Source organism: Pleurodeles waltl, chromosome 6 (genome assembly GCF_031143425.1).
Source record: "Pleurodeles waltl isolate 20211129_DDA chromosome 6, aPleWal1.hap1.20221129, whole genome shotgun sequence".
In the NCBI taxonomy this organism is placed as follows: Eukaryota; Metazoa; Chordata; class Amphibia; order Caudata; family Salamandridae; genus Pleurodeles; species Pleurodeles waltl.
In genome coordinates, this window is record NC_090445.1 from 701,106,492 (window position 1) to 701,131,464 (window position 24,973).

General features: G+C 43.8%; 1 protein-coding gene across 1 annotated transcript in view; it reads right to left on the reverse strand.

The window, feature by feature from the left end:
- Nucleotides 1-24,973, reverse strand: part of LOC138302026 (lectin) — a 151,298-nt gene that overhangs the window by 103,184 nt on the left and 23,141 nt on the right. Inside the window, exons 2-3 of the mRNA XM_069242443.1 lie at nt 22,812-22,921; nt 7,753-7,893 (exon numbers count right to left, since the gene is read on the reverse strand). Coding sequence (XP_069098544.1) covers nt 7,753-7,893; nt 22,812-22,921 — 251 coding nt within the window. The remainder of the gene's footprint in view (nt 1-7,752; nt 7,894-22,811; nt 22,922-24,973) is intronic.

Here is a 24,973-nt window from a genome sequence, read left to right on the forward strand (position 1 = left end):
CACTTCAGGCCTATATAAACCTATCAATATTCTACCTTCCAATGTCTTAAAAAAGACATTTATATATCATCATACATACATACAAATAAACTATTTTATTACCCACCTTGTGAAGATCTAGTTTGTATGTCCATTAATAGAGCATATAATAGGGCATAACATTTATCAAATGCTAACATCAAATAAATGTATCGTAATTTGTGATCTAATTATATAATGGAATGACTTCCTAAGGTCCTCGGACTTATGGCCTTCTTCTGAGACATAACATGCTCCAATGCAGCCAATGCCCAGCACATATAAAGATGGCACTTGACATTTAGGGCCTGATTTAGAGTTTGACAGAGGGGTTTCTCTGCCACAGTGGCAATGGATATCCTGTTTGCTGAAATACAAATCCGTTAGGAGATAGTGGGGTTTACATTTGGACTGACGGGATATCCATCACAGTTGTGATGAAGTAACTCCTTTGTCAAACTCTAAATTAAACTCTTAATCTTAGCAGTACTCAACACTTTTAGCTGATAACTCCATTGTCATTGACTGGTCAGATCAAAACTATTTTACACTTAAATACCCCTTGTTAGAAATTGGGTTGTTGGTTGAGTCGGGTGTAACCCTTTGTCAAACAGCAACCATAACCTTAGTCAGGGTAAGTGTCAAACAAACCCTAAAATAACCTTTGCTCACCCTCTGGTAGATTGCCACAGAGCAGCCAGGCTTAACTTAGTGGCAGTGTGTAAAGTATTTGTGCAACACTTCAAATAGTAAAAAGGTGAAGACAGCACACAAAGAGATTTCAGGCCATGTTAGAAAAATAGAGCAAACTTTAATAAATAAACAAGACTAAAAGGAAGAAAATTAAGTAAGTAGAACTTGAGATGTGAATGTTTAAAGAATAAACTGTACAATAGCACTTAGAAGCAAGAAGGGTCAACTGGGGATATCTGGTCAGGGCAGGTTGGGACAGGGTCAAAATTTCAGGACCAACCACGATAGAGCGCAGGCTAGATACAGGAACCCAGTGAGGCCCACTGAACAAAAGTACCTTAATATTGGTTGCTTCGACAACAAAGACGCCGGGTGCAACTGAAACAATGCACTGGTGTCCATCTCCACAATGGATGAGATTCACTGATTTCCCCCATGCAGTGGGAGGCAACATATTCCGCTTCCGATCCATGCAGCAATGACAATGGGTTGGGTTGCCAGAGAATGCATCAGCTCTGCTGCAGCATGCACATTAAGCCCACTTCCAAGAGTCCAGGACTGGAGTGGCACCACTTGGTAGGGCAGACTCATAACTGGCAGAGTCCAGGTGCAGAAGTAGGCTGGTGGAAGTCTTTTATGTCCCTGAGACTTCAAATTAGGAGACCAGTCAGCTGGACCTTGGAGTCACTCTGGGTTCTAAGATAGAGAGGTGCATGTCCAGTCCTTCTCACTCCCAGCCAAGATAGCAGCAGGCAGCAAGTCAGCACAGCAAATCAGGAATCCAGCAGAGTAACAGTCCAGCAGAGTGGCAGTCCTTGCATCAGCACAACAGTCCTTCTTCCTGACAGGTTATCAACAGGTTCAGAAGTGTACTGAGTTGATGGTGTCAGAAGTCAAGTACTTACACCCAGTTAGGCCTTTAAAGTGGGGACAAGTTCAAAGGTGGGTCTTTGAAGTGCACAGAGGTCCTGCCCTTCCCGCCCTCACTCCAGACACACCCCAGAGGGGGGGTGGGTATACAGGCCTTTGTGGTGACAGAACACAGTGTATTCAGGTGTACCTTTGAGGCTGTAGCCACCACCTCCCTCCCTCCATGTCAAGATGGCCCATCATGGCTCGTCAAGTCACATCTTAGCTCCCATTGTGTTTAGCTGTCCAGGAGAAATACATAAAGCCAACCTGTCACCCACCCCAGACAAGTGATCAGAGACAGGCATTAGGCATCAAATGGCTAAAGTAAGGAAATGCTCACTTTCTGAAAGTGGCATTTACAGAATTGCAATTTAAAAACTAACATCATCAAAAAATGTATCTCTTCCAGATTGTGAGTTACACGTATAAAATGTAATAAGTTAATTTCAATATTATCCAATCAGAAAGGTAGGCCTAGCAATAATCAAAAATAACTTTGGAAATTTTCACCAACAGGACATATAAAATTGAAAAGTACAAGCCCTGCTTTTTAAGTACATTGCACCCTGCCCCGTGGGTAGTCTAGGGCCTAACTTAGGGGTGACTTATATGCATAAAAAGGGAAGGTTTGGGTCTGGTCGGCAAAGCAGTGTAAACCGCACTTATAGCCTCCTCAGGCCTGAGACATGGTTAAAGGGCTACTTAAGTGGGTGGAGGAATTAGTGCTTCAGACCTACAAATAGCATTTAATTTATAGGCCCTGGGCACATGTAGTGCACTTTACTAGAGACATAAGCAAATCAAATATGTTAATTTATGATAAGCCAAAGTTACCATCTTTTAAGAAGAGAGCACAAGCACTTTAGTGGTTGTAGCAGTGGTAAATTGCAGAGTCCTAAAGCCATCAAAAATATATTCAGTGGACATTGGAGGAGGAAGGATACGGTTTGGGGATGACCCTGCATAAAGGGCCAGGCCTAACACTTCTATTTTGAACACTGAACCAAACCTAACCCTTCTACACATCTCTATTTTAGTATATTCCCTTCGAAATATAGCTCCTCCTTAAAGGTAAATCATAGCCTGATAGAACAACTCTTTTAGTAGACCAATATAGGTGATTATTATTATGTACTTTGAACAAGATAAAAGCTCCTTTATGTAAAACAGGAAAGAAACGTAGCAGCTCTATCGAATGGGATTTAAGTAATCTGAACTCAAATATACAATTTATGTACACCACTTAATATAGCTGAAAATGTACTTAATGTAATGAACCAACATAACAGCTTTTTTAGGTCATCAAAAATCAAGATCTTATAGTAAAATAGTGACACCCATCACTACTGATTACTGTTGGGCTATGTCCAATATACCAACATTCATTCTACCTTCTTTCTTGTCAACTATCCTTTGCCAGGCAAAATGACAACTCTGGCCAATTACCCCTTAAAGTCTTGTTTATAATGCCTTATTTCTATGCACCATCTCGTTGTCACACTGGCTAAGCATAATTAAATTGATCCCTATCAATTATACCTACAGCTATTCTGAAAATAGATACCTCCGAAGCAGTCTTCACCAAAAAAGAAAAGTTAATGTTCCTCCACATCCCTTTCCCCCTTTTTTTTGTGCAAAACTCCTAGTGTGTAGCTGGGCTACTAAAACAACAGATAAAAAGAATCACTTATTGCACATACTCAATTTCAGTGTTATTGGAGGTCATAGCATTGAATCATCTGTGCTAAAAGTAGTGGATAATGATGTAGGGAGATGGTTTCCTTCTCATCCATGTAGGCCTGGCAACAGCCTGTGTGGCATGCTAGAATCAAGGAAAAGCATAGAACAATTCCTATTGATGATGCCAACATGATAAATACAGAGAATCCTTTCTATCCTGTCAGAAACAGACTGTAGTATCCATCCTTTTAAAATATATTAGGAACCAATAGATTTCTTTTTAGCATTATATTCTTCATATACATGCCCATATTATTGTATAGACTCCATGAGGTCTGCTCAACTCCTTAATCAATGTCTCAGCTAATTACAACTTTAGTTGGCACATAGACAAAGTAAATTGAAACATCTAAAAGCAAAGATTCCCACTATAGACTCTAAAGAAACCATGTCTGGTATATGTTTCAATACATCTTCAAGCAGCACAAATGGGTGATGAAAACATTACAAATGCCAAATAATTATGCAGAACTGTAGGCTATGCGATGAATTCAAATTTTTGGAAATGTTGCTTGTCACTATTTGAAGCTACTCAGGACCATAATACTCTTCTTTCTGAAGAAGGATTTCAAACCATGCCATGTCTTGTCATTTCCACTTTGTCTGTGGGAGTTCCTCCTCACAGGATTCTACTAATCGGATCAACTCACTTTCAGAAAGTGTATTCATGCAGCAGGAAGATTCATATCTGATACTAAAAGAAATCCACATGCAACAAGTAAGTTATGACTACTAACATGGCTACTAGTTAAAGCTCCCTGAACTTTCAAAATAATATCTGTCAAGCAAGCTGGTAATTTCCAGAGGTCAACAAACTGTATGACACTGCTGTGTCTCAAAACTCCATGCTTCTCCAAAAACATTAAATAAGACTGTTATCGAATTTTCTCAAGTGAAACTATAGAGGAAGCCTGCCATTCCTTCTCTTGCCTTGAGAGATTGCCGTAATGTAGCAGTGTTTTTTAGGTAAGATGATATTCAAGTTCCAAAGAGTAATATTCTGGTTACCTCATCTTTAGATTGTTTTTACCTCTGCATCAGGCAGCTTCGCCTTTGTGCATACTGTTGGAAATTTTGCCTATTTCAAGTCACCACAAAGGCACATGTTGGAGCTTTGCTGAACAGTGGTATCTCTGCAGAAATATCAGAGACCTCTAAGAATTGGCAGGGTGGATCCTGCACCCTGCAGCCCTGACATTGTTTTCAGTCTTCCTTTGAAGCTATGCTTTTTTGGACCCTCGGACCTCTGATAAGGTTATACTTGGGTAACCCTCCACTTTCTTGAATTACTCATTGGCAGACATCCTTCTGATGGATTGACAATTACTTAGGCTGACATGAAGCGGGTCCTGATGATGATCTTTCCATTTTAAATGATTGAACCATTATTGGGAATATACAGACACAGCCTATACTGAAATATGTTGGATTTTATGGGGTTTATCTTTGCTAATGGAAATGTGATACACGTAGGTAGTCATTTTGACACTGGCGGGCTTTTGACCGGCAGGGTAAATGTGGCAGTCCCACCACCAACAGACTGGCGGTGCAGAAAACCACATGCGTGTGGCAGGTTGCCATCCGCCAATTCGCCACATCCCCACTCATACCGCCATGGCGGTCAAAGCCACCGGGCCGGAGACGATCATATCTGACCCGGCGGTCCACAGAAGACCGCCTTTCGTATTAGGAGCCAGCTTTCCACCTTGGTTTCCGCAGCAGTAGCAGCACTATGAAAACCATGGTGGAAAGGCTACCGATGATAGGGAATTTCTTCCCTGTCACAAGTAGATGACTCCCCCACCCCCTAGCAAGCACTAGACTCTCCCTCCCCCACCCTCCCACTCCCCCAGCAAGCACTAGACCCCCACCTCCCCTTCAGCCACAGTACTCCCCTTCCCCCACCCCCAATCCCTTCAGCCACAGCGCTCCCCTCCCCGCATACATACACATGGACACCCACATGCCTACACTTACATACATGCATTCACTCACACACATCCATACATGCATTCACATCATTCATACACATATTCAAACATGCATCCATACACACAATCACAACATTCATACATCCATTCAAGCATGCATCCATACATGCATTTACAACAACATTCATACAAGTATTCAAACACACATACTAACATGAAGACAAACATGCATATACCTCAACACTTGCATACACACCTTCATATACAATTACATGTAGACATGCACTCACTTCAACATTCACATAACGTATACAACCATGCATGTACACATTCATGCACACACGCAGACACCACACACTCATACACATAACACCCTCCAACCTCCCACGTCCTCCTCTGTCGGATGATCACCTTACCTGTTCCTGGCAGAAGGTCATCCGGCAAGAAACAGGAAGGGGCGCTTTCACTACCGGAAGCGCCCTACCAGCAGGACACTGCCAGGACATATTATGGTCCATAATAAAGCGGGTGGTGTACTGCAGGTGGGGTGGGGTAGGGCAGGTGGTAGAACCACCAGATAGCCTCTGCCCACTAGCACGACTACTGTCAGATTTCTGCCGAAAGTGTGGCAGAAATCCGACAGTACCCATTATATGGTGGGAGGAAGATCGCCAGCACTGGCGGTCTTCACGCGCCAGTGGCTTTGGTAGTCTTTGAACATAGTTTAAGTTTGAATAACATGTATCACACTTTTGCCTTAATACTCTCTTTACTTCCTCACTTATGCCACTTCATGCTTGCATACACCCCACTGTATACTTGTTGTTGCAGTTTTACTTATTACTGGCTTACTATAAATTTAAATATTAAAATGTTGTTTTAATTTCATTATATATGATACTCCCTACTCTCCCCTAGGGACCACTGTTGTTTTTATAATTTTACTTAACTAGGTCCCCTACATATCACAGAGATCTCACACTAAGGCCCATATTTATACTTTTTGACGCACAACTGCGCCAACGTAGTTGTGCGTCAAAAATTTTAACGTCATTCCAAAGCGCCATGCGGGCGCCTTCTTTATTGGATGACGTTAGCCGGCGCTGCGGACTGGTGTGCGTAAAAAAAAAATGACTCACACCAGGCAGCGCCGGCGTAGAGGAAAATGAAGCTTGGGCATCAAAAAATGGGGCAAGTCAGGTCTGAGGCAAAATTTTGGCCTCAACCCGATTTGTGCCATTTTTTTTGACACCCAACCCCCATTGAAATGACTCCTGTCTTAGCAAAGACAGAAGTCATGCCCCCTTGCCCAATGGCCATGCCCAGGGGACTTATGTCCCCTGTGCATGGTCATTGGGCATAGTGGCATGTAGGGGGGCACAAATCAGGCCCTCCTATGCCACAAAAAAAATACGGAAAAAAATACTTACCTGAACTTACCTTAACTTCCCTGGGATGGGTCCCTCCATCCTTGGGCGTCCTCCTGGGGTGGGCAAGGGTGGCAGGGGGTGTCCCTGGGGTCATGGAAGGGCACCTCTGGGCTCCTTCCGAGCCCACAGGTCCCTTAACGCCTGCCCTGACCAGGCGTTAAAAAATGACGCAAAAGCGGCTGGACGCCATTTTTTAAGGCCCGCCCACTCCTGTGCGTCATTTATGCACGGAAGTTTAAATAATGCGCACATGCCTTAGAGTCATTTTTTAGAAGGGAACGCCTACCTTGCATATAATTAACGCAAGGTAGGTGTCCACGCTAAAAAATGACGCTAACTCCAAGATCTTTGGCGCTAGACGGGTCTAACGCCAAAGTATAAATATGGAGTTAGCTTTGCGTCGGATTTGCGTAAAAAAAACGACGCAAATCTGGTGCAAACAGAGTATAAATATGCCCCTAAGTGCTTCACATGTGCTCAGTAGACCATCTACTCATTTGTAATGAAACAACTGTGACAGAGACTCTCAAAATTGAGTCTTATTCACAGATATTCTTATTGTATGCACGTTTTCATCTTGATGATATCTTAATTGGGGAGATGCAAACATTTTGTTGGCAGAATATATTTTTACTCTATACTTTTCTCTGAGACACTCTCCCACTACTTCTCCACCTCAAGGCTGACTTCCTTAGAGTGTATTAAGTCAGGTATGATATAAGATAAACAAAAGTTCAATTGAGCTTCAAAATAAAAACTTCATTCCTATCCTGTCCAGGGTACTATATTCTCAATCATGTTTTGACTATAATATGCCTCTTAGTAAGAGGTGTTACAGTAATTAATGTTTAGCTACTGTATCTACCTGAATTCCCAGATCGCACATCTGTATAATGTTTGATTATTCTATACTGATATCCACAATCTTGAGCACTTCAAATGAATCTTGCTTATACATGCAACTCCAAGTGTATCAGCAAAAAATCTAATGACTACTTGACTTTTTAAGACAAAAAATAATGTTTTACCTTGTAGCAGTCACTGCCACCAACCCAGACGACAGGGTAATTACTATTGTTCTTGAAAGTGATTTCTGTGAGGAAGTCATTCTCGTCTTCAGAGTGGATTGATGCCAGGTGAGCACCTGGGTAGAGTTTCTGGCAGTAAAACTGTAAAAAATAATTATATCTTAATAATTTATATGGTGGGTTATTGTGCTTTTTTGTTCAATAAGCAGTGCCAGCTAGTATATGCAGATTGTAAAAAAAAATTATTTTTTATTTGGGGAGAATGTGAGTCCTACCCAATGAATAAGTCCCCACAGCCTATCAAGTCAAACAGACTGTTTCAACAAGTTAAACCTGGGACCAAACATTGGTAGCTATGGCACACAAGAGAGATAAATATCAGGAAAACAGTCAAAAGTCAAAACACAACTCCCACACTGAAGTTCTAAAAAATAAAAAACATTTGATTAGCAAGCATACACCAAAACCACTAAAATCCAAGGAGGGGAACTGGGATATGATTTTTTAAAAAGTTTTAAGGCAGAAAAATGTTCATGGTTGACTAGTACCTCAGCGTAATTTATGGGCAATCATGATGGAAAGAGGGCTACGCTAAGGGGGGCCCTTCCCAGTTAGATTTTATACATTCTTCCTTTGGGGCTGATTCACAAAGGGCCTCTGTGCTCGTAGCTGAGACCCCACAGTTGTGATGGGTGCCTGTACTTTTGCCGGAGGTCCTCAATGAGTAAAAGCTGTATGAAGGTCCCACCATAAGTGTGGTTTTCCTGTCACTACTGCAGGGCCTCTGCCATAAGTGCAGATGTCCTTTATGAATTTCGCCCTTAGTCTTTTTAATTGTAGTGAAAATCCTCGAGTGGGACAGGTTGAAGTCTGTATCCAACCAAGTTCTCACAAAGTTGTATTGCAATTGGTTTTGGTAGGAACTCCAAGCAGGAAAATTCTAATTTTTCTGAAGTGCTCTTGTTTAGTGGATACTTTTCATGCGTTCTCTCAGTGAAGATTTCCACCATAGTCTGTTTTTTGGAGCTGCAAATTCTTCAACAGAGCAAGACTGATGTTGCATCTGATGAAGTTTTCTTCAAATAAGGTACCTTTGACATGGGATACCAATTTATTTGTATACACATAATATTGATTTCTGGGCCCCTCTATTGACCAATGTCCTAAGGGCGGCCATTAAAGGCAATTTGAGGGACTCATAGAAAGCGGCCATCATTATCCCAATTTTTAAAAAAGGAGATCGGAGTTCTCCCATGTGTTATCGTTCAATCTCCCTATTAGATTCCACTGTAAAGATTCTTGGTCAGGTGATTCTAGATAAACTGGAAACCTGGGCAGAGGCTGTTACAATATGGCTTCAGATCTAGTCTAGGAACAGTAAACCTAGCTCTAAATCTAACTCTTATATGGGACACGTACATCAAAGCCAGGAGAGGTGCCCTCCATATGGCATTTATGGACCTCTCCTGTGCTTTTGATATAGTGGACTAGGCAATTTTTTTGGACCATATGGACCAGACTGGTATTGAACACACAGTGGTGGATTTGGTGCAAAGACTACATACAGATACAACTACAAAGGTGCGTTACACACTCTCTGGGGAATGTACATACTCAATCAGGTTATCCAGAGGTGTGAGACAAGGTTACATTCTTGCATATTTTGTATTCTTATTGTGCTCAACTCCGTCGATACTTATCTAGAGCCATATAGTTTGGACATTACACATCTTGGTCTACAAGCAGTCCCGGTCCTCCTCTGTGCAAATGAAACAGTTCTTTTGGCACTAACAGCTAATGGCACACAAAATCTGTTGAACGGATTTTATGATTTCATGTCTAATTTAAAGCTCATGGATATTTTTTAAAAAATCATTCTTATTGACCCGTGGTCCCAAAACTACAAAATCAAAGGTTTTTCAGATAGGGAGAACCCACGTAATGAGGGTGCATTTCTTTAGCTATTTGAGCATTCTGTTTGATGTACGTGGGTCAGGGAAGAGAATGATTGCCCAAAGAGCACTTAAATTGGGGGTAGTATCTGATGCCCTATTTAGATTTGCAAATCAGCTTGGTTGCAAACCCATTAGGGAATTGATGCAGCTGTAAAGAAGCCAATTCCTCTCTCTTGGGGTCCATGGTGCTGGCGTGCAGGGCTGTTCTCCTTCAGGGTGACTACAAGTTGCTGAGAACACATTTTTATGCTGTTTGCTGACATTACTCCAAAGCACAGCTAGCTTGGTTCTCCACTTAGAATTAGAAGTAGACTATATCGAGGACCTCATGAGCACGGCCCCCCTGTTATTATGAATTAAAATTTGAGGCACACTAAAGGCTGCTTTTTCCAGTTTAGTCTTAGCAGATTGCCTAAAGTTGGACAATTGGAAAGCTATCCCATGGGTGGCATATGTTAAGAACAATTGTTATGATCTTGGCCTAAACACTCTCTTTGATTTTCCTGATAAGATTTTCCTCCAAACCAATGATTGAGTAAAAAAATGTTTTTAGCTCATAGGGAGGAAGGGTGTACCGTAAGGGCTCTTAACATGGCTTCTGTGACAAGTTTTCTGCAGCTCAATAATATTTCCACAAAGGAGGTCAACAATCTCACCCTTATAGTCCACTTCTAATCATTGGTTACGCGTGGGTACAGGGCCAGCCATTAAGGTCTCCAGAAAGTTCATGGACAGCAGGTCAAATCTTCTGGTCTGCCATCGATCCAGAAAGTGTTTTGAGAAGCTGGGGTTAAAGTGCTAATTTCCTTACCAGTTGGAGGGGTTACTCCCTGACCAATGTGTAAAAAAGATTCCATGGGCAGTCTTTCCCACTTTTACAACACATTCTAGTTGCCTGACTGAAAACTATCATGCAGTGCACAATTCTGAGTAAACTCCAATGTGGCAGAACCCTTCTGCCCTGGACAGAGATCAGGGCACAACTTTCCTATGGTAATGGGCAATGCTCTCCCAATCAACCGTTCAAAATAGGTTGTGGGGCATCTCCTTCCTCCCCTGAGACTGATCCCAGGAGGGCTCCTGTGGCGCTAAGCACTGCACCCTATTAACAAGTTGCCATTCAGCCACTTTTTGTGGCTTAACACCACCTTGTAAATACGGCCCCTTTTGCATGCAGCACTGTGCATGGAAGGGGCATGCAATTTCAACGCTGCCTCCGTTTCACGAGATTTCGTAAACCTGAGGCAGCTCCAAAATCTAACGCCACCCCAGGGGTGACGTTACCAGGGCGCAATGAGGAGGAATACTTTTATTCCTCCTAATTTTTTGCTTTTTCGATGCGTGCTGCATAGAATGAGCAAAATGCCAGAAATGATTGTTTCTGTGCGGGAAAGTGTCCCTTCCTGCACATAAACAATCATTTGAAAATGACGCTTTGGCACTTTTGTGTGTGCTACATTGTGCAGCACACACAGAAGTGCCAAAGCTCGATTAGTGTTTATGATAGTGCAGGAAGGGACACAAGCAGGGGTGCCCCATATTCACCTAAATGTAGCGCATCTCTGCATTTCTAACTTGAAGCAGCGCAGTGCTGCAAATTTTGGTGCAGCACCGCGCTGCACAACTTTTTCTTCCATGGCTCTTTGTTTTTTAGCATTCAACTCCATCCCCCTTTCTGATCAAAGTAAAAAAAAAAATGGTCAGTAAAAGCTTGCAGCCCTGCAGGATTTTTAGAGATGAGGAGTCTATCATCTGCACACAATAGCACTGGTAAGCATAAGGCTCTTGTTGTCGGGGAGTCATTGCCAGGGAAGTCTAGATATTTCACAACATCATTGATCTATAAAGAGATGAGAGGTAGGGCCAAAATACATCTCTGGCAAACTCCCTCCCCTAATCTAATAGGACTAGTCATCTCCTACTTGGTGACTAGTCCTATTAGTTCTTACTCGGCCATAATTTGTCTCCTGTAGACTTATTGAGATTGATAACATATTGCCAGGGACTCTCATGGTCACCAGAACTCCTCAGAGCTTGTGACAAAGGAATTCATTCAAACATTACTTTAAGGTCAACAAATGCCACATACAACGGGAACTTTCCTTATATTACTGCTTTCCAGTGAAAAAAGTATAGTGAAATATCTGGTCGATTGTGCTGGTTTTCGAACGAAAGACTGTTTGGAAATCAAATATAATCTTATTATGATTAACCCACTCAATAAATTTCCCCAAAAATTGGTGACAGAAAAGCTTCTGTAACCAGTCAATTAAACTAATCAGCCTATAATTTCAAGGGTCATCATGACTGCCTTTCTTGTGGATGGGGATAATCAATGCATTGTGCCTAGGGTTTATATAGCTCACCACCCGTCAAAATGAAACTCATAAGCAGGTTGAGATATGGGCTCCATATAAGATATTATGAAGCATACAGGTCTCCGACTACGGAATTTGATCCAGGGGCCTGCCCAAGAATTATCGAAGCAAGGGCATCAGGGGAGCTCTTCAGGGTAATGTCTAAGGGTCTTAACATGTCATTAGCATTTGGCAACTTGCCAATTTCCAAATACAGACCTTGAAAATGTTCAATCCAATCTTGGGGCTGAAGGTGATGATCAACTTTGGTAAGGAGTGACGGCTGCTGTTGCAACAGGTTCTGCCTCAGCAGTACGACCAGATTTGTTTGCCTTTTTGATCACCCGTTTTTTGTACTTTTTACTGTGGGTGAGCTTCATTACCGGTGTCTCACCCATGGTAATCACACATTAAATGGACTGCACATGTTTACCTCCAATGCCCGCCTTTTAAGGTAAGGCCACTGCGACACAGCAAGGGTAAGGGGCAGTTGGCTGGGCACAGATGAACATGTGTGCTCACGCATGGGCACTCATATGTGGGCTGCATGTGGGAGATGACTGTTGGGTGCAGCCCTGTGACAGTGCACAGGTAGCTTGGAGCAGTGGGGACACTGTAGGTATAGCTATTCACCTGTAAAAGGCCTCAGTAGTGAAGTGTACACTATTGGGGAGAAGTCAGTGTGCTTTACTGTTTTACCTATAGTGCCACTCTCTTATACACCTAGGGAGCGAACTGCCTTAGAGCCCATCCTCTGGGCCTGGAGAGACCATTGACGTATTGAACTAAAGTATAACCTGTGCAAGAAAATCATAGTTGCCACTTCCAAAATACTAACTGTACATCTTGTGGGGTATTCAGAGTTTTCATATTCCCCAGGCTTAGCTCAGGATCAGAGTCCAGGCCTCTTATCGCCCTGCTGTGTCCAGTAATTAAAATCTCTTCAGCAGCAGGAACAAAGACTGCTCCCACACAAAAGGAGCAATTAGCCCGACTTCTCCTTGCTCCTGAGGAGGAAAGGGGTGGGTAGAATGCTCTGTATCAATCGCATATCTGTCGCACTTCTCCAAGCCCCCTTTGATGTACTAGTGTGCAGGTCACCTGTGATGTACTAGTGTACACGTCCCTGGCAGTGATGTCAGCGAAGGGTAGAGGATCTAATGTGACCAGTGGCTCCTTGATGACACCATTTTGAATTGTCCCAACATACCATGCAGGACGGTTGGGAGAGGGGTGGAGAGGGATATGGCACCTCAGGATTGGTTAGGGGTGCCTGTCTTCTACAACCCTCTCTCACCTTTATAACTCTTGCACAGAGGTATACTCTCTCTTACCTGCTTCATTGCTGGATCCTGGGACTGCCATGGAGCACTGGAAGGAGGAACCCCAACCCCAACCTAGGACCCAGGAATCTGTCCAGTTTACCCTAAGATGAGTGTGTCTTCCTAAGGGTCAGTGAAGCTGGCCCCTAACCCCCCCTGAGGACCAGGTGGAGGAAGCCCTGGATGTTTCTACACCCACCAACAAAGCCACAAAGGAGAACTGATGCAGGGAGCCAGGGGGAAAAACTTTTGAAGGCTTAAAGTGCTTTGAGGGTGAGGAGGATTAATGCAACTGGATAGAGCTCACCACCAGGAGTACAATAAGCCAAGGATCGTCCAAATCAGCCTGATGGGTCCGGAGTTATGGCATTCTAAAGTTTAGGACCTTTGACCTAATTTTCCTAAGAAGCGCGTGGGGCTCTGCTGCAGGACTGGTAAAATTCTCCAGGCCTAGGGACAGTGTAAGGAAGCTATAGTCTGAAAATTGGGGAAAGGTCTTGCGTGGGACCACCTCCCCGCTTGCCTATTTAGTCTGGGACCTCATTCCCTAGGTGAATCTCTGTTCTAGGGGCCAGGATCCCATTCCCAGCCCCATGGCATTCCTGAAGGATGGGATGAGGGCCACCACAGCCCCACCCCCCATGACCTGCACTCCCCGCTTGCCATGGCCATGTCTGGGGGAAGCAGAAGGCGGCCACCTTCAAGCACTCCTGCCCACAAAAGTGGCCAGACACAACCCAATGACTGCCGGCTCTTGTAACGGTCATGTTTTCAGCAGGGGAGCTGGCGAAGGCAGCCAGGGGAGAGCTCCCCTTGTTTCCCTCCAACTGTGACCATCTCTGGGCATCCCCTTCATAAAAGCAAAGCGGGGCAAACCACAGCTCTCCCCGGCAAAGTGGGAGAGCTGCTACTATAATATTCACTGCACTCAGGAAGCTTGTCCCATAATGCATTGCAGGGCCTTTCTCTGGAATTATACTGTCACTCATTAATCTGCCTGTGGTGGTCCTAGGATGATGGGACCTCCACCAAAACCTTCAGCACAACATGCTCTCTCTGTCTAGATCATCTTCTGGGTCCCCACCCAAGGTTGGGAGAAATCCCAAAAACGTCAGCTTCCTTTATTTTTTTCTTCAAGATCTCCTATAGCTGCAGCTTTTGCTATTCAGCTGGGAGTAGTTGTTATTTGTGGGCCTTAAAGGCTTGAGAATGTGTGCATTGTGTCCTCTAGGGGTTGAATATATAATTATACTGTAATGTTTTGGATGTAATTGCCTTTCAATGATATCTTATGTGGTTACCCTTCTAGGAGTTGAATATGTTTTTTTATTACAATGCTTTATAAAACTGTTATTGTTATTGTGCTACCCTCTCTGGGCTGATCCGACCATTACAATGTAGAAAGAATGTCCAAATGCAAGGTTTATTTCTGATAGATGATTTTATTGGGTTTACATGATTATTGCATAAGTTTTATGATTATTGCATATGTTTAATTGATCCATCATTATTTAAATGATGACAATGTTTCATGCCAAGGTAATATCCTTTTTACACCATGATTGTATGAACACTCTTCAAGTGTTTGGGTGAACCCCTTAAGGGGCCACCAGTTGTTGTACAAGGCCAGCCATGGTATGTACCATCTATCAATGTATATTTGTAAATTATTGCGTAGTATTTAGTAGTGTGTGCATAGTAAATGTATTCTCTTTTCTAAAAAAAAAAGGGCTGACTGGACAATCATTTATTGGGTGTTGTTATTGCATGCCAGGGATTGGAGATTGCTAACCAACACCATCTCCTTGGAGTAGGCCTTCAACTGCTCCACCTCGCTATCCTGTGAGACACAAACGCTACAATGGGGTGTTTGGTTCCCACTCAAGACAACTGCAGAACTAATATTTGTGCTGGCCACACAACTAATAACCCAATTTCCAACTGCTACCATGAACTGCTATGTTTAAAAATGAGTAATTATCTCTTTTTCTGGTTGTGATCATCAGGTCATTCCATATTTAAGTCTCCCAATTAGATCTTTGGATAACTCTAAATGATTATTTCTCCTTGTCAAATGTATGTGTGCCTGATCTTTGTCCTTAATAGATTTTATTAAGGCTGTCTCAGCTATACTAAAATGTTTGTTGTACCAAGGGTGGTTGGGTTTCTTTTTAGATGTGTCTTTTCATTTCCCAGTGAAGGACTTAAGAAGATAATCAAATAAATCTTTGTGATACTTCAATGAGACGTTCCTCTGTTTCCCATTTGTTCAATGGTATCTGTCACTTTGCTGTAGATTTGGGACATTAAACTTAGTTTGACTTTAGATGGGGCCACTTTAATGCGCTTTATTATTCAAGAGACTTATCTTGCCAAAGAGTGTAGAATTATGTACATAGTAGGTAATTGAAAAGTTTATTTTAATTGTTAGGCCTAGGGAGTTGTGGTCGCTGTCAAATCTCTTGAGGATCTTCATGTAAATCGTGTATCGTCACAACTGAATAGCAATCATAATTTAGTTTATTCTACTTGATAGATTTAACCACTTAAAAGAGTGAACACTTACTACATCAGAGGGGGAAAGGCCATTGCAGGTTCTAAGACCCAAATTAATTTTAATCCCCAATAGTTCGGTAGAAAGGGCTGGTGCACAGTGTAGTTTTAGATTACCCCATATGGCATCTTCTTCCTATGTATTGGTGGATTATGAATTATCAAATGGCTGAAATGTGTCATTGAAGTCACCTGCAACTATCGCAGGCCCCAATGAATGGTTGCAATAATTATAAGACTTAAGGCAAGTGAGCATACTGGACTCCTTATTCTGATCATTGTTCATGTGGTAAATTTTGAAAATACAAAGATTCTTACAGCCAGTTGAATTGATCAATTGGTTAAGAATATCAGAGAAGTTAATAGAAAGTCTCCTGATTCTACAATGAAATTTTGTATTCATCCAGCTCATTAGCCCACCTACTGGTCTCCTTTTCCCCTGCTAAATAGCTTCAATACAAAAGCAATTAAACCGGATCTATAATCTACCTCCATGCTCCAAATTTACTGAAATAGACAAATGTCTAATGTCTCAATAAAATTCCCCCAGCTTGTATCTAACAATTTAGATTTCAGGCCATCAATGTTCCAGGAAATTATATTCCATAAATCATACATTTTAGTGAGAGGTAATGAAGGAGGTTCCCGAAATACCACTGTACATAGTCAATCTGCTCTTTCCACAACTGAACAAAGTTCCTCTGAAAGGTCTTGGGGTGATGATTTTAACATCTTGACATTCATCTCTTGCCATAGGCATAGGTACCTCAAACAAACAGTTGTGGGTACAGGACATATGACTGAGCCTCCAAAGTTATTAGCCCGTCAGCCAGGGCTCTTGATGACAATAATATTTCAACATAATCAAATTTGCCTGCGGGCACTGAGAAGCGTGTGTCCCTCACAACGTCTAAGCAAATCATTAAAATGCATTTATGAACATTACAATAGATCACTTTGCTATTCAAAGAATCTCTATCTTCTATTGTTCCATGTGAAAATCTGCCCACATTGTGCATATATACAACCTCACCTGAACCAAGATTATAATCCCAAAAGTGTTTAAGAGGTGTTTTCTGGCAAGATGCACAAGACTAAGTCGTGGGCTAGTGGTAGTGCCATGTTCTAATGGATATTGAGCAGCAGATTCAGGCCAGTGTGCAACAGCAATCCTGTCAGCCTTCATAGACGAGTGGGATATTTTGTAGGGAATAAGAAATGGGTTTCTACATGCAGTCTAACTTTTGTCAGTACTAGGAGTTTTCCTCCATGGTGACATCACCTCTTGAGCTGGATTCAGATATTCCGAGTGGCCATCAAAAAGCTAAAGGCAGTTCTTGTCTATTGTACCTTGACTATCATCACCTATGGTAGGTTGATGATTTAGGCAAAGCAGCTGTATAAGTGCTGCAGGCTGGTTATTTACTATTTTGACCTGTGCCCTGAGTTCTGCTATGCCGATCTTAAGGTCATTCATGACCTCAACTATATCAGTAGAACGGATTTTGTTGGGTGACATTTTTAGAAGAGGAGGAGCTATTTGCATTGGTGAGATTAGCAGGATAAACAAGATCTGGCTCAGCCAATATGGCAAAGCAATTTTCACAAACCACAGTAGGTTCACAACGAACAGAAGCAGGAATTGGTTTGCACAATGCCTCAATTTGAAGAGGCGCCATGATGATGCTCATATTTGTAACAACAGAGGGAGAATGTCTGTGTAGGCTAGATGTCTTACATGCCTTGCCTGACCTTTTCACAAATATTTTTGCTACTGGCTTACTTCTAGGGGAAAAATAAAAAGAATGGATGGATCCAAAATGGTCTCATTTTTACAGATTAAATAATTTATTTTTCTCAGTGTATTGCTCTTAGAAGGCTGATTCACATATTTTTTCGATGACACCGTTCTCATCAGAGCCTCAATGTGTTTCTTATCCCCATTTTCTCAGCAAATCTCTCTACAGGACTCAACTCACTGACATCTTGGTCAAAGATATAATTGTGGATTGCTGAAGGGCAAAACATAAACCATGTTGTTGAAACAATCAATCAATCAAAAAATGTATAAAGCGCGGTACTCACCCGCTAGGATCTCAAGGTGCTGGGGGGGGAGGAGGTTACTGTTCGAACAGCCATGTCTTCAGTTTTCTTCTGAAGCTCAGGAAATCCTTGGTCTTGCGGAGGTCGGTGGGGAGGGAGTTCCAGGCCTTGGGAGCAAGGTAGGAGAAGGATCTGCCTCCTGTGGTGGTGCGTTTGATGCGGGGGACTGTGGCAAGGTCGGCAGATCGGAGGTGGCGGATGGGAGTGTGGAAGTTCACTCTATGGTTGAGGTAGGTTGGGCCGTCGTTGTGGAGGGATTTGAGCATGTGGATGAGGATTTTGAAGGTGATCCTCTTGTCGATGGGGAGACAGTGAAGGGATCTGAGGTGTGGTGAGATGTGTTCTTGGCGAGGAAGAACTAGGATGAGGCGTGCGGCTGTGTTCTGGATTCTCTGGAGTTTGTGTTTGAGTTTGAGTGTGATGCCGGCGTCAAGGGCGTTACCATAGTCTAGCCTGCTGCTGATGAGTGCGTGGGTGACGGTCTTTCTGGTCTCTAAGGGAATCCATATGAAGGTATTTTTCAGCGGGCGGAGGGTGTTGAAACAGGAGGAGGTGACGGCATTGATCTGCTGGGTCATGGAGAGGGAGGGGTCAAGGATGATAACGAGGTTGCGTGCGTGGTTAGCAGGGGTGGGAGCGGGGTCTAGGGTGGTGGGCCACCAGAAGTCATCCCATATGGTTTTGTTGGGTCCAAAAATTATTATTTTGGTTTTGTTGGAGTTGAGCTTGAGATGGTTGGCTGTCATCCAGGCTGCGGTGTCAAGGAGTGCGGAGTGGAGGTTGGTTTTGGCGGTAGTAGAGTTGTGGGTGAGAGAGATGATGAGTTGGGTGTCGTCTGCGTAGGAGAGGGTGGTGATTCTGTGCAGTCGGAGGATGTTGGCGAACGCGGTCATGTAAATGGTGAAGAGGGTGGGGCTGAGGAAGGATCCCTGGGGGACACCGCAGATGATTTTGGTGGCGGTGGATTGCAAGGGGGGGATGCTTGTAGTATGCTCTTTTGGTGGTGCGTATGAGTTGGTGGTGAGTGCGAATGGTGGTTATGAGGGTGGAGAAGTTAGTGATTGAGTGTTCCTGTCGCCAGGCTTTCCCAGCTTTGTGGCATTTGCGTTTGGAGTCGTGGAGTTCAGTGATGAACAATGGGGCATTCTTGATGTTGCAGTGGTGATGTTTTTTCTGAGGGGGCGAGTGTGTCTGCGCAGGTGGTTATCCAATTTGTGAGGTTGTGGGGACCAGTGTTGGGGTTGTTGGTGTGGGCGGGGGGGGTTCTGTGCCAGTTAGGAGTTCAGGTGTTCTGAGGGGATCTTGTCCCACAAGCGGTAGGGCATGGTGTGTAGTTGGTGCTGTGTTGGCGAAGGAGAAGTGGAGGCAGTGGTGGTTGGTCCAGTGGAGTTCGGTGGTATGGGTGTAGGTTATGTGCTGGCTTGAAGTGAAGATTGCGTATAGAGTGTGTCCTGCTGAGTGGGTGGGTGCTGTAACCAGTTGTTTGAGTCCGAGGTTGGTGAGGTTGTCTAGGAGGGAAGAGGTGTTGTGGTCTTGGGGGTTCTCCAGGTGACAGTTGAAATCACCGAGGAGGATGTAGTCTGTGGAGATGAGTGCGTGAGGGCTGATGGTGTCGGCGATGGTGTCGCAGAATGGGGGCGTGGCCCTTGGGGGTCTGTATATGAGTGTGCCTCTGAGGGTGGTATCATTGTTTATGTGGATTAGAAAGTGCATGTGTTCTGCGCTGACAAGGGTGTTGTGTGTGTTGGTGGTGACCTTGATGGTGTCTTTGTGCAGGATGGCAATGCCACCCCCTGGTTTGTTTAGGCAGTCTTTGCTTTGGAGTTTGTATCCGTCAGGGGTGGCTGTGGCTATGTGGGGCTCAGATGAGTGGTTTGTCCAGGTTTCTGTGAGGAAGACGATGTCAGGTGAGTGTGATGTGATGAGGTCCCAGAGTTCTATGGCGTGCTTATGTAGGGATCGGGTGTTGAGGAGTAGGCAGTTGAGATGGTTGTGGGGGTCTTGTTGTTGTGTTGTGCGGTGGTGTTGGTGTGGGTGCCTGTGGGTTTTGAAGGTATTGTAGTGGGTGAGTTGTTTTTTTGTTTTTTTTTTAGGTGGGGCCTGTTGGGGTGTGTGGGGGTTGTGCGTGAGCCTGTTGTATTGAGGTTGTGGTATTTGGTGTGGGGGTGGTGTGTGGCTTGTGGGTGTCAGAGGTGTGAGAGGTGGAGCAGGAAAAACAACAGGCATAACAGGTGAAGGGTCCTTGTGTGTGTGTGGGGTTGGTTCAGGTGCATGCGGGGCGTGTTCCTGGGTTGAGGGAGCGGAGTGTGTCTGTGGAATAGTGTTGTCTGGGGGGGTCTGGACTGGGGGGCCAGGGGGACTGGCACTGGGTGCGGTCCGGGCGTGGACGGGCGCCGACGGGCTTGCCTCTGGCACGCTTCCAGCGTGCTAGTAGCTGCCATTAAGAGGGTGGGGTGGGAAGGTGGAGCAGCTGGGAGGAGGAAGAGAGGGCCAATGGGTGTGTGCAGGGGGTGGGGCCGCAGGGGAGGCAGCGGCAGGGGGATCGGAGACAGGCAGTGATATTTGTAATATGTAATAAATAATATGTAATATGTAATATGTAATTTGTAATATGCCCAGCACTCCAGAACCTAGGTCATCATTTACATGAATATGACGCACTGGCCCCAAGCGTCAGATTTGTTATACTGCCTTACGATCCACTAACAATACAATGGATAGCTGTATTTACAATACAGAGCTCCATGGTGCATGTTTTTACAGATGCGTCAGAAATTCAGATGCATCTGTTGGTGCTAAACTCAAGCATTGATGGACTAGTGTAAAAAATATTACACTTCTCCAGCAATGGGAGGACGCCCCATAGAGAAAAGCCCTGCGTTAATTTTATGCCTGCTCTGAGCAGGCAGTACAGTTCTGATACAGTGACGTCGCAGAATGATACAGTGAACTTTTGTAAATTGACCTGCATCAATTCTGTGTGGCTTTTCCCGTGGGAATGCCTACCCTGCATACATCATACCTGGTGCAGGTATAATGTAATCCAAGGGTCTACAAACTAATGGATTGGGCTGAATGCATCAGTTTGTAAATCTGGAGCAGTGTGAAAGACAGCTAACGCCACTGCTGCATCTAAACAAAATGACACAACGGTGGCGCAAAGACCTTGTAAATGAAGCCCCTAGTTTCTCTATCTGACCTGAGATCCATTGCACTCAGCCTTAACTTGCATTTAGGTAACAGTCAAGCACAGCCAGATGACCGACAGTCCACTTTACACTTTCAGCAATATTTTTAGATTTTAACTTTAGAAATTAATACATCCGGTATCCCCTATTGAATCTTTGTCATTTTGGTGCACTCATTTTATTTGTTAAAATTTACAGTATTTTTGCTGAATTTTTGGGGGATTTTGATGAGGTTTTATTTTTTGTTTTTTTTTGTTTTGGTATTCCATAAACACTTTATTCTAAGCTAAGCCTGTCTTCTCTGTGCCATAGCTCAGGTTAATGTAGTGACTTTAAGGGTTCACCCTGACATGGGTTATGGTTATTGCATGAGGTGGTTACTCACTTCCTTCAACTAATAACCCACAACTTATACCCAAATTTCATATTTTTTCTGTGCTCTTTGGAGCGCATCCTCACAGTCGTGTGTCAGATAGGAGGAGTTGCAGGGCTACATTCACTGTAAATCAATAAAAATCTAGATGGTCTGACAGTGCCAGTATGTCACTAAAAGGGGATAAAACCCATAAACCTTGTATAACTGTGAAATGCTTACATGCAGCCATTATTGATCTCTTTAAACAGACAAAGCCATGGGCACTGCAATGCAATGCTTCATTGACATTTTTGTTTACCTTATTACATACATTTCATGGGGGACTACCATTATTTTTTTTATGTACCTCTGTCAGTCTCCTACCAAGACAGAGACACGTTTCAGTTCATTAAATATCTTTATCTTGTCTACATGAAGAAAGAGAGTTGCTTTGGGAACTTTATGAGGATAGAATCTAAGGCTCCCCACACTACTCCGTCCAATGCAAAACACCAAATAAAGAACACATATTCAGTATCTGAATGTGATATTACTTGCAAGAGTAGTATTAGCATAAAGCAAAAGCAGGTCTTGCTGTTCAGTCTGGCCGGTCGTGATTATCCTGCCTGCTCTTTTAATGTATTTCAATTAACAAGCAGATATTAAATACGCTACCCTATTCAATTAGACCGGAGATTTACAAATAATATTCAATACATTGACTAGTCAGAGGGCGATACTCTAGAAAACACCTCACCACAATGGGCTTCGTTTAGAGTTTGGAGGACAGGATACTCCAACACAGACATGGCAGAGTACCCTGTCAGCCAAAATGACAGCTTACAAGCTATATTTAGAGTCAAAGAGATCCTAATTTTACTGCTCATGAATCTACCTCAGAATGTCCGTCCTAAACAGGGCGGACATTCAGAGGTACATTTTTCCTGTTTGAGATCACAAAAAAAGCCTGACAGTCCCCAAACAGAATAAAATATAAATGACACCAAGAATCTGGGAGAAAACACCCAGCTTGTCAGGGTCATCGTTTTTGTTTTTTTACAACAGCAAGCTCTTGAAAAATGCCAGGAGAGGATTTCAGATTGTTTGACAAAACAGGAGCTAGATAAATTAAAGTGTGGGTAAGATATAGGTGAATAGATAAATAACAGGTAAAGAGAATTAATGGGGAAACTGGGCAGAATGTAGAGAGCTTTCCTGTGTCTTACCTCAGCATCAGTCCAGCTCTTCGCATTTGGAATGTATTTGTAGTAACTGTTGAAGTGGCAATCCCATCCAGGGGTACAGTCTTCCCCACATTTTTCTGGTATTAGTTGATCTGTAAAACAAGACTGAGCTGTCAAACACTGGATGATTTAATGAAGAAATATAATGTGGCTGTTGTTTATCCTTTTTTTTATTTAACAAGGGGGGATGTAGTGTCATGAGACTATGGGGGTCCTTCCGACCCCGGCGGGCGGCGGGCACCGCCCGCCGGGCGGAAACCTCCAAAAGACCGCACCGCGGTCAAATGACCGCGGGGGTCTTTACAACTTTCCCGCTGGGCCGGCGGGCGATCTCCAAAAGATCGCCCGCCGGCCCAGCGGGAAAACCCCTGCAAAGAGGAAGCCGGCTCCGAATGGCAGATGGCGGATTTGCAGGGGTGCGACGGGTGCAGTGGCACCCGTCGCGATTTTAAGTGTCTGCAAAGCAGACACTGAAAATCTTTGTGGGGCCCTGTTAGGGGGCCCCTGCACTGCCCATGCCAGTGGCATGGGCAGTGCAGGGGCCCCCAGGGGCCCCACGACACCCGTTCCCGCCAGCCTCTTCCTGGCGGTGTAAACCGCCAGGAACAGGCTGGCGGGAAGGGGGTCGGAATCCCCATGGCGGCGCTGTAAGCAGCGCCGCCATGGAGGATTCCCTGGGCCAGGGGAAAACCGTCAGGAAACCGCCGGTTCCCCTTTTCTGACCGCGGCTTTACCGCCGCGGTCAGAATGGCCCGGGAAGCACCGCCAGCCTGTTGGCGGTGCTTCCTCTGCCCTCAACCCTGGCGGTTTGAAACCGCCAGGGTCGGAATGAGGGCCTATGTGTGCTAGAACCCTTGAAATTCTATACAGGCCCGTGAGAGGAATTACATAACTTGCAGGGAGGAGTTAGTGTGTGGTTAGTAACAGTTATGACTTAATCTGAGTGCAGTGTTTGATTGTATGCTGAGGAATAAAGATGTCTGCTATAGACCTCTGTGTGTGTCGTAATCATTTAAATAATCCAGGGCTAGAGGGACCCTACAATAACTTAGAAGCTTCCTAGGTAGCTATTCTGATTCTGCCTGATTCAAAGTGGGTAGGTTTTTCCACACCCAGTTTTTCTGAGATGGGTAGTACCTATCGGATTTTTTCTGGCTGGTAATTCCAACTGGAAAAAATGCATTAGGCCTTTGCTGCACCCAAAGCCAAGCCTAACCGCCCTTCTGCAGAAATACAACCTTGCCTTGCCTTCCCTAATCTCATCATTCCATTTCTCGTCCCTCACACCAGCCACAGGTTCCAGCATAAATTTACCATCTGCTCAGAGCAGGCAGAATATGTATGTATTAAACCCACATGCATTCTGGAAATATATATGGTTTTTACGAGTGCAATAATCAATCCCACATGGTAATTCCCCATTCCATGGGTTTTACTTGTAATTGCACAGTAATGATGGGGATTCACAGGAATGGTAAAATCACTTCTGATTTTACAGTTACCGCAGTACTGTACAAATTGTGATCAGACATAACGTTTTCTGTTTTTTGGCTTTTCTCTTTTAGGTACCTTGGAGGTTGTTTAATTTATTTGCCAGTAGGCAGGCAATAGGAGGTATTTTTTGAGCAATCCCTGGAGTGGTGATTAATAGCCCACTCACAATTGATGTAAAGTTCAACTGGTCAATCTAATGCACTTTTTGCTTTTACTACATGTCCACCAACCTGCTCTATGGCACTAGGACTGGCTGTTTTCGATTGTCTTTTTCCTTGTTTTCCTGCTTTTGGTTTTCATGTAACATTTAGGAACTTATCTTCCAAAAGAAGCACATCAGCTCTAGATTTCTATGATCTGCTATAATGGTCTGTGTTTTGCAAATTTGGTTGTGTTTGTTTTTTGTCAAGAGGGTACAGGAGAAGTCCACACTTTAGGGAACCTCAGGGAGTTCTGAGACAAAATCACTGGGGCTTGGGTGCCCCACTTTCAGCTACAATGGAGCCAACCTAAGTGTAAGAATGTTGGTCATGATTTTGGCATCAACAATGACCAGTGTTTTTGTAGCATAACAAGTGGGGACACTCATGCACAATTGAGACCCTTTGAACAACTAGTGAGTACGTAAATTCATTTATTGTTTTTGCTCA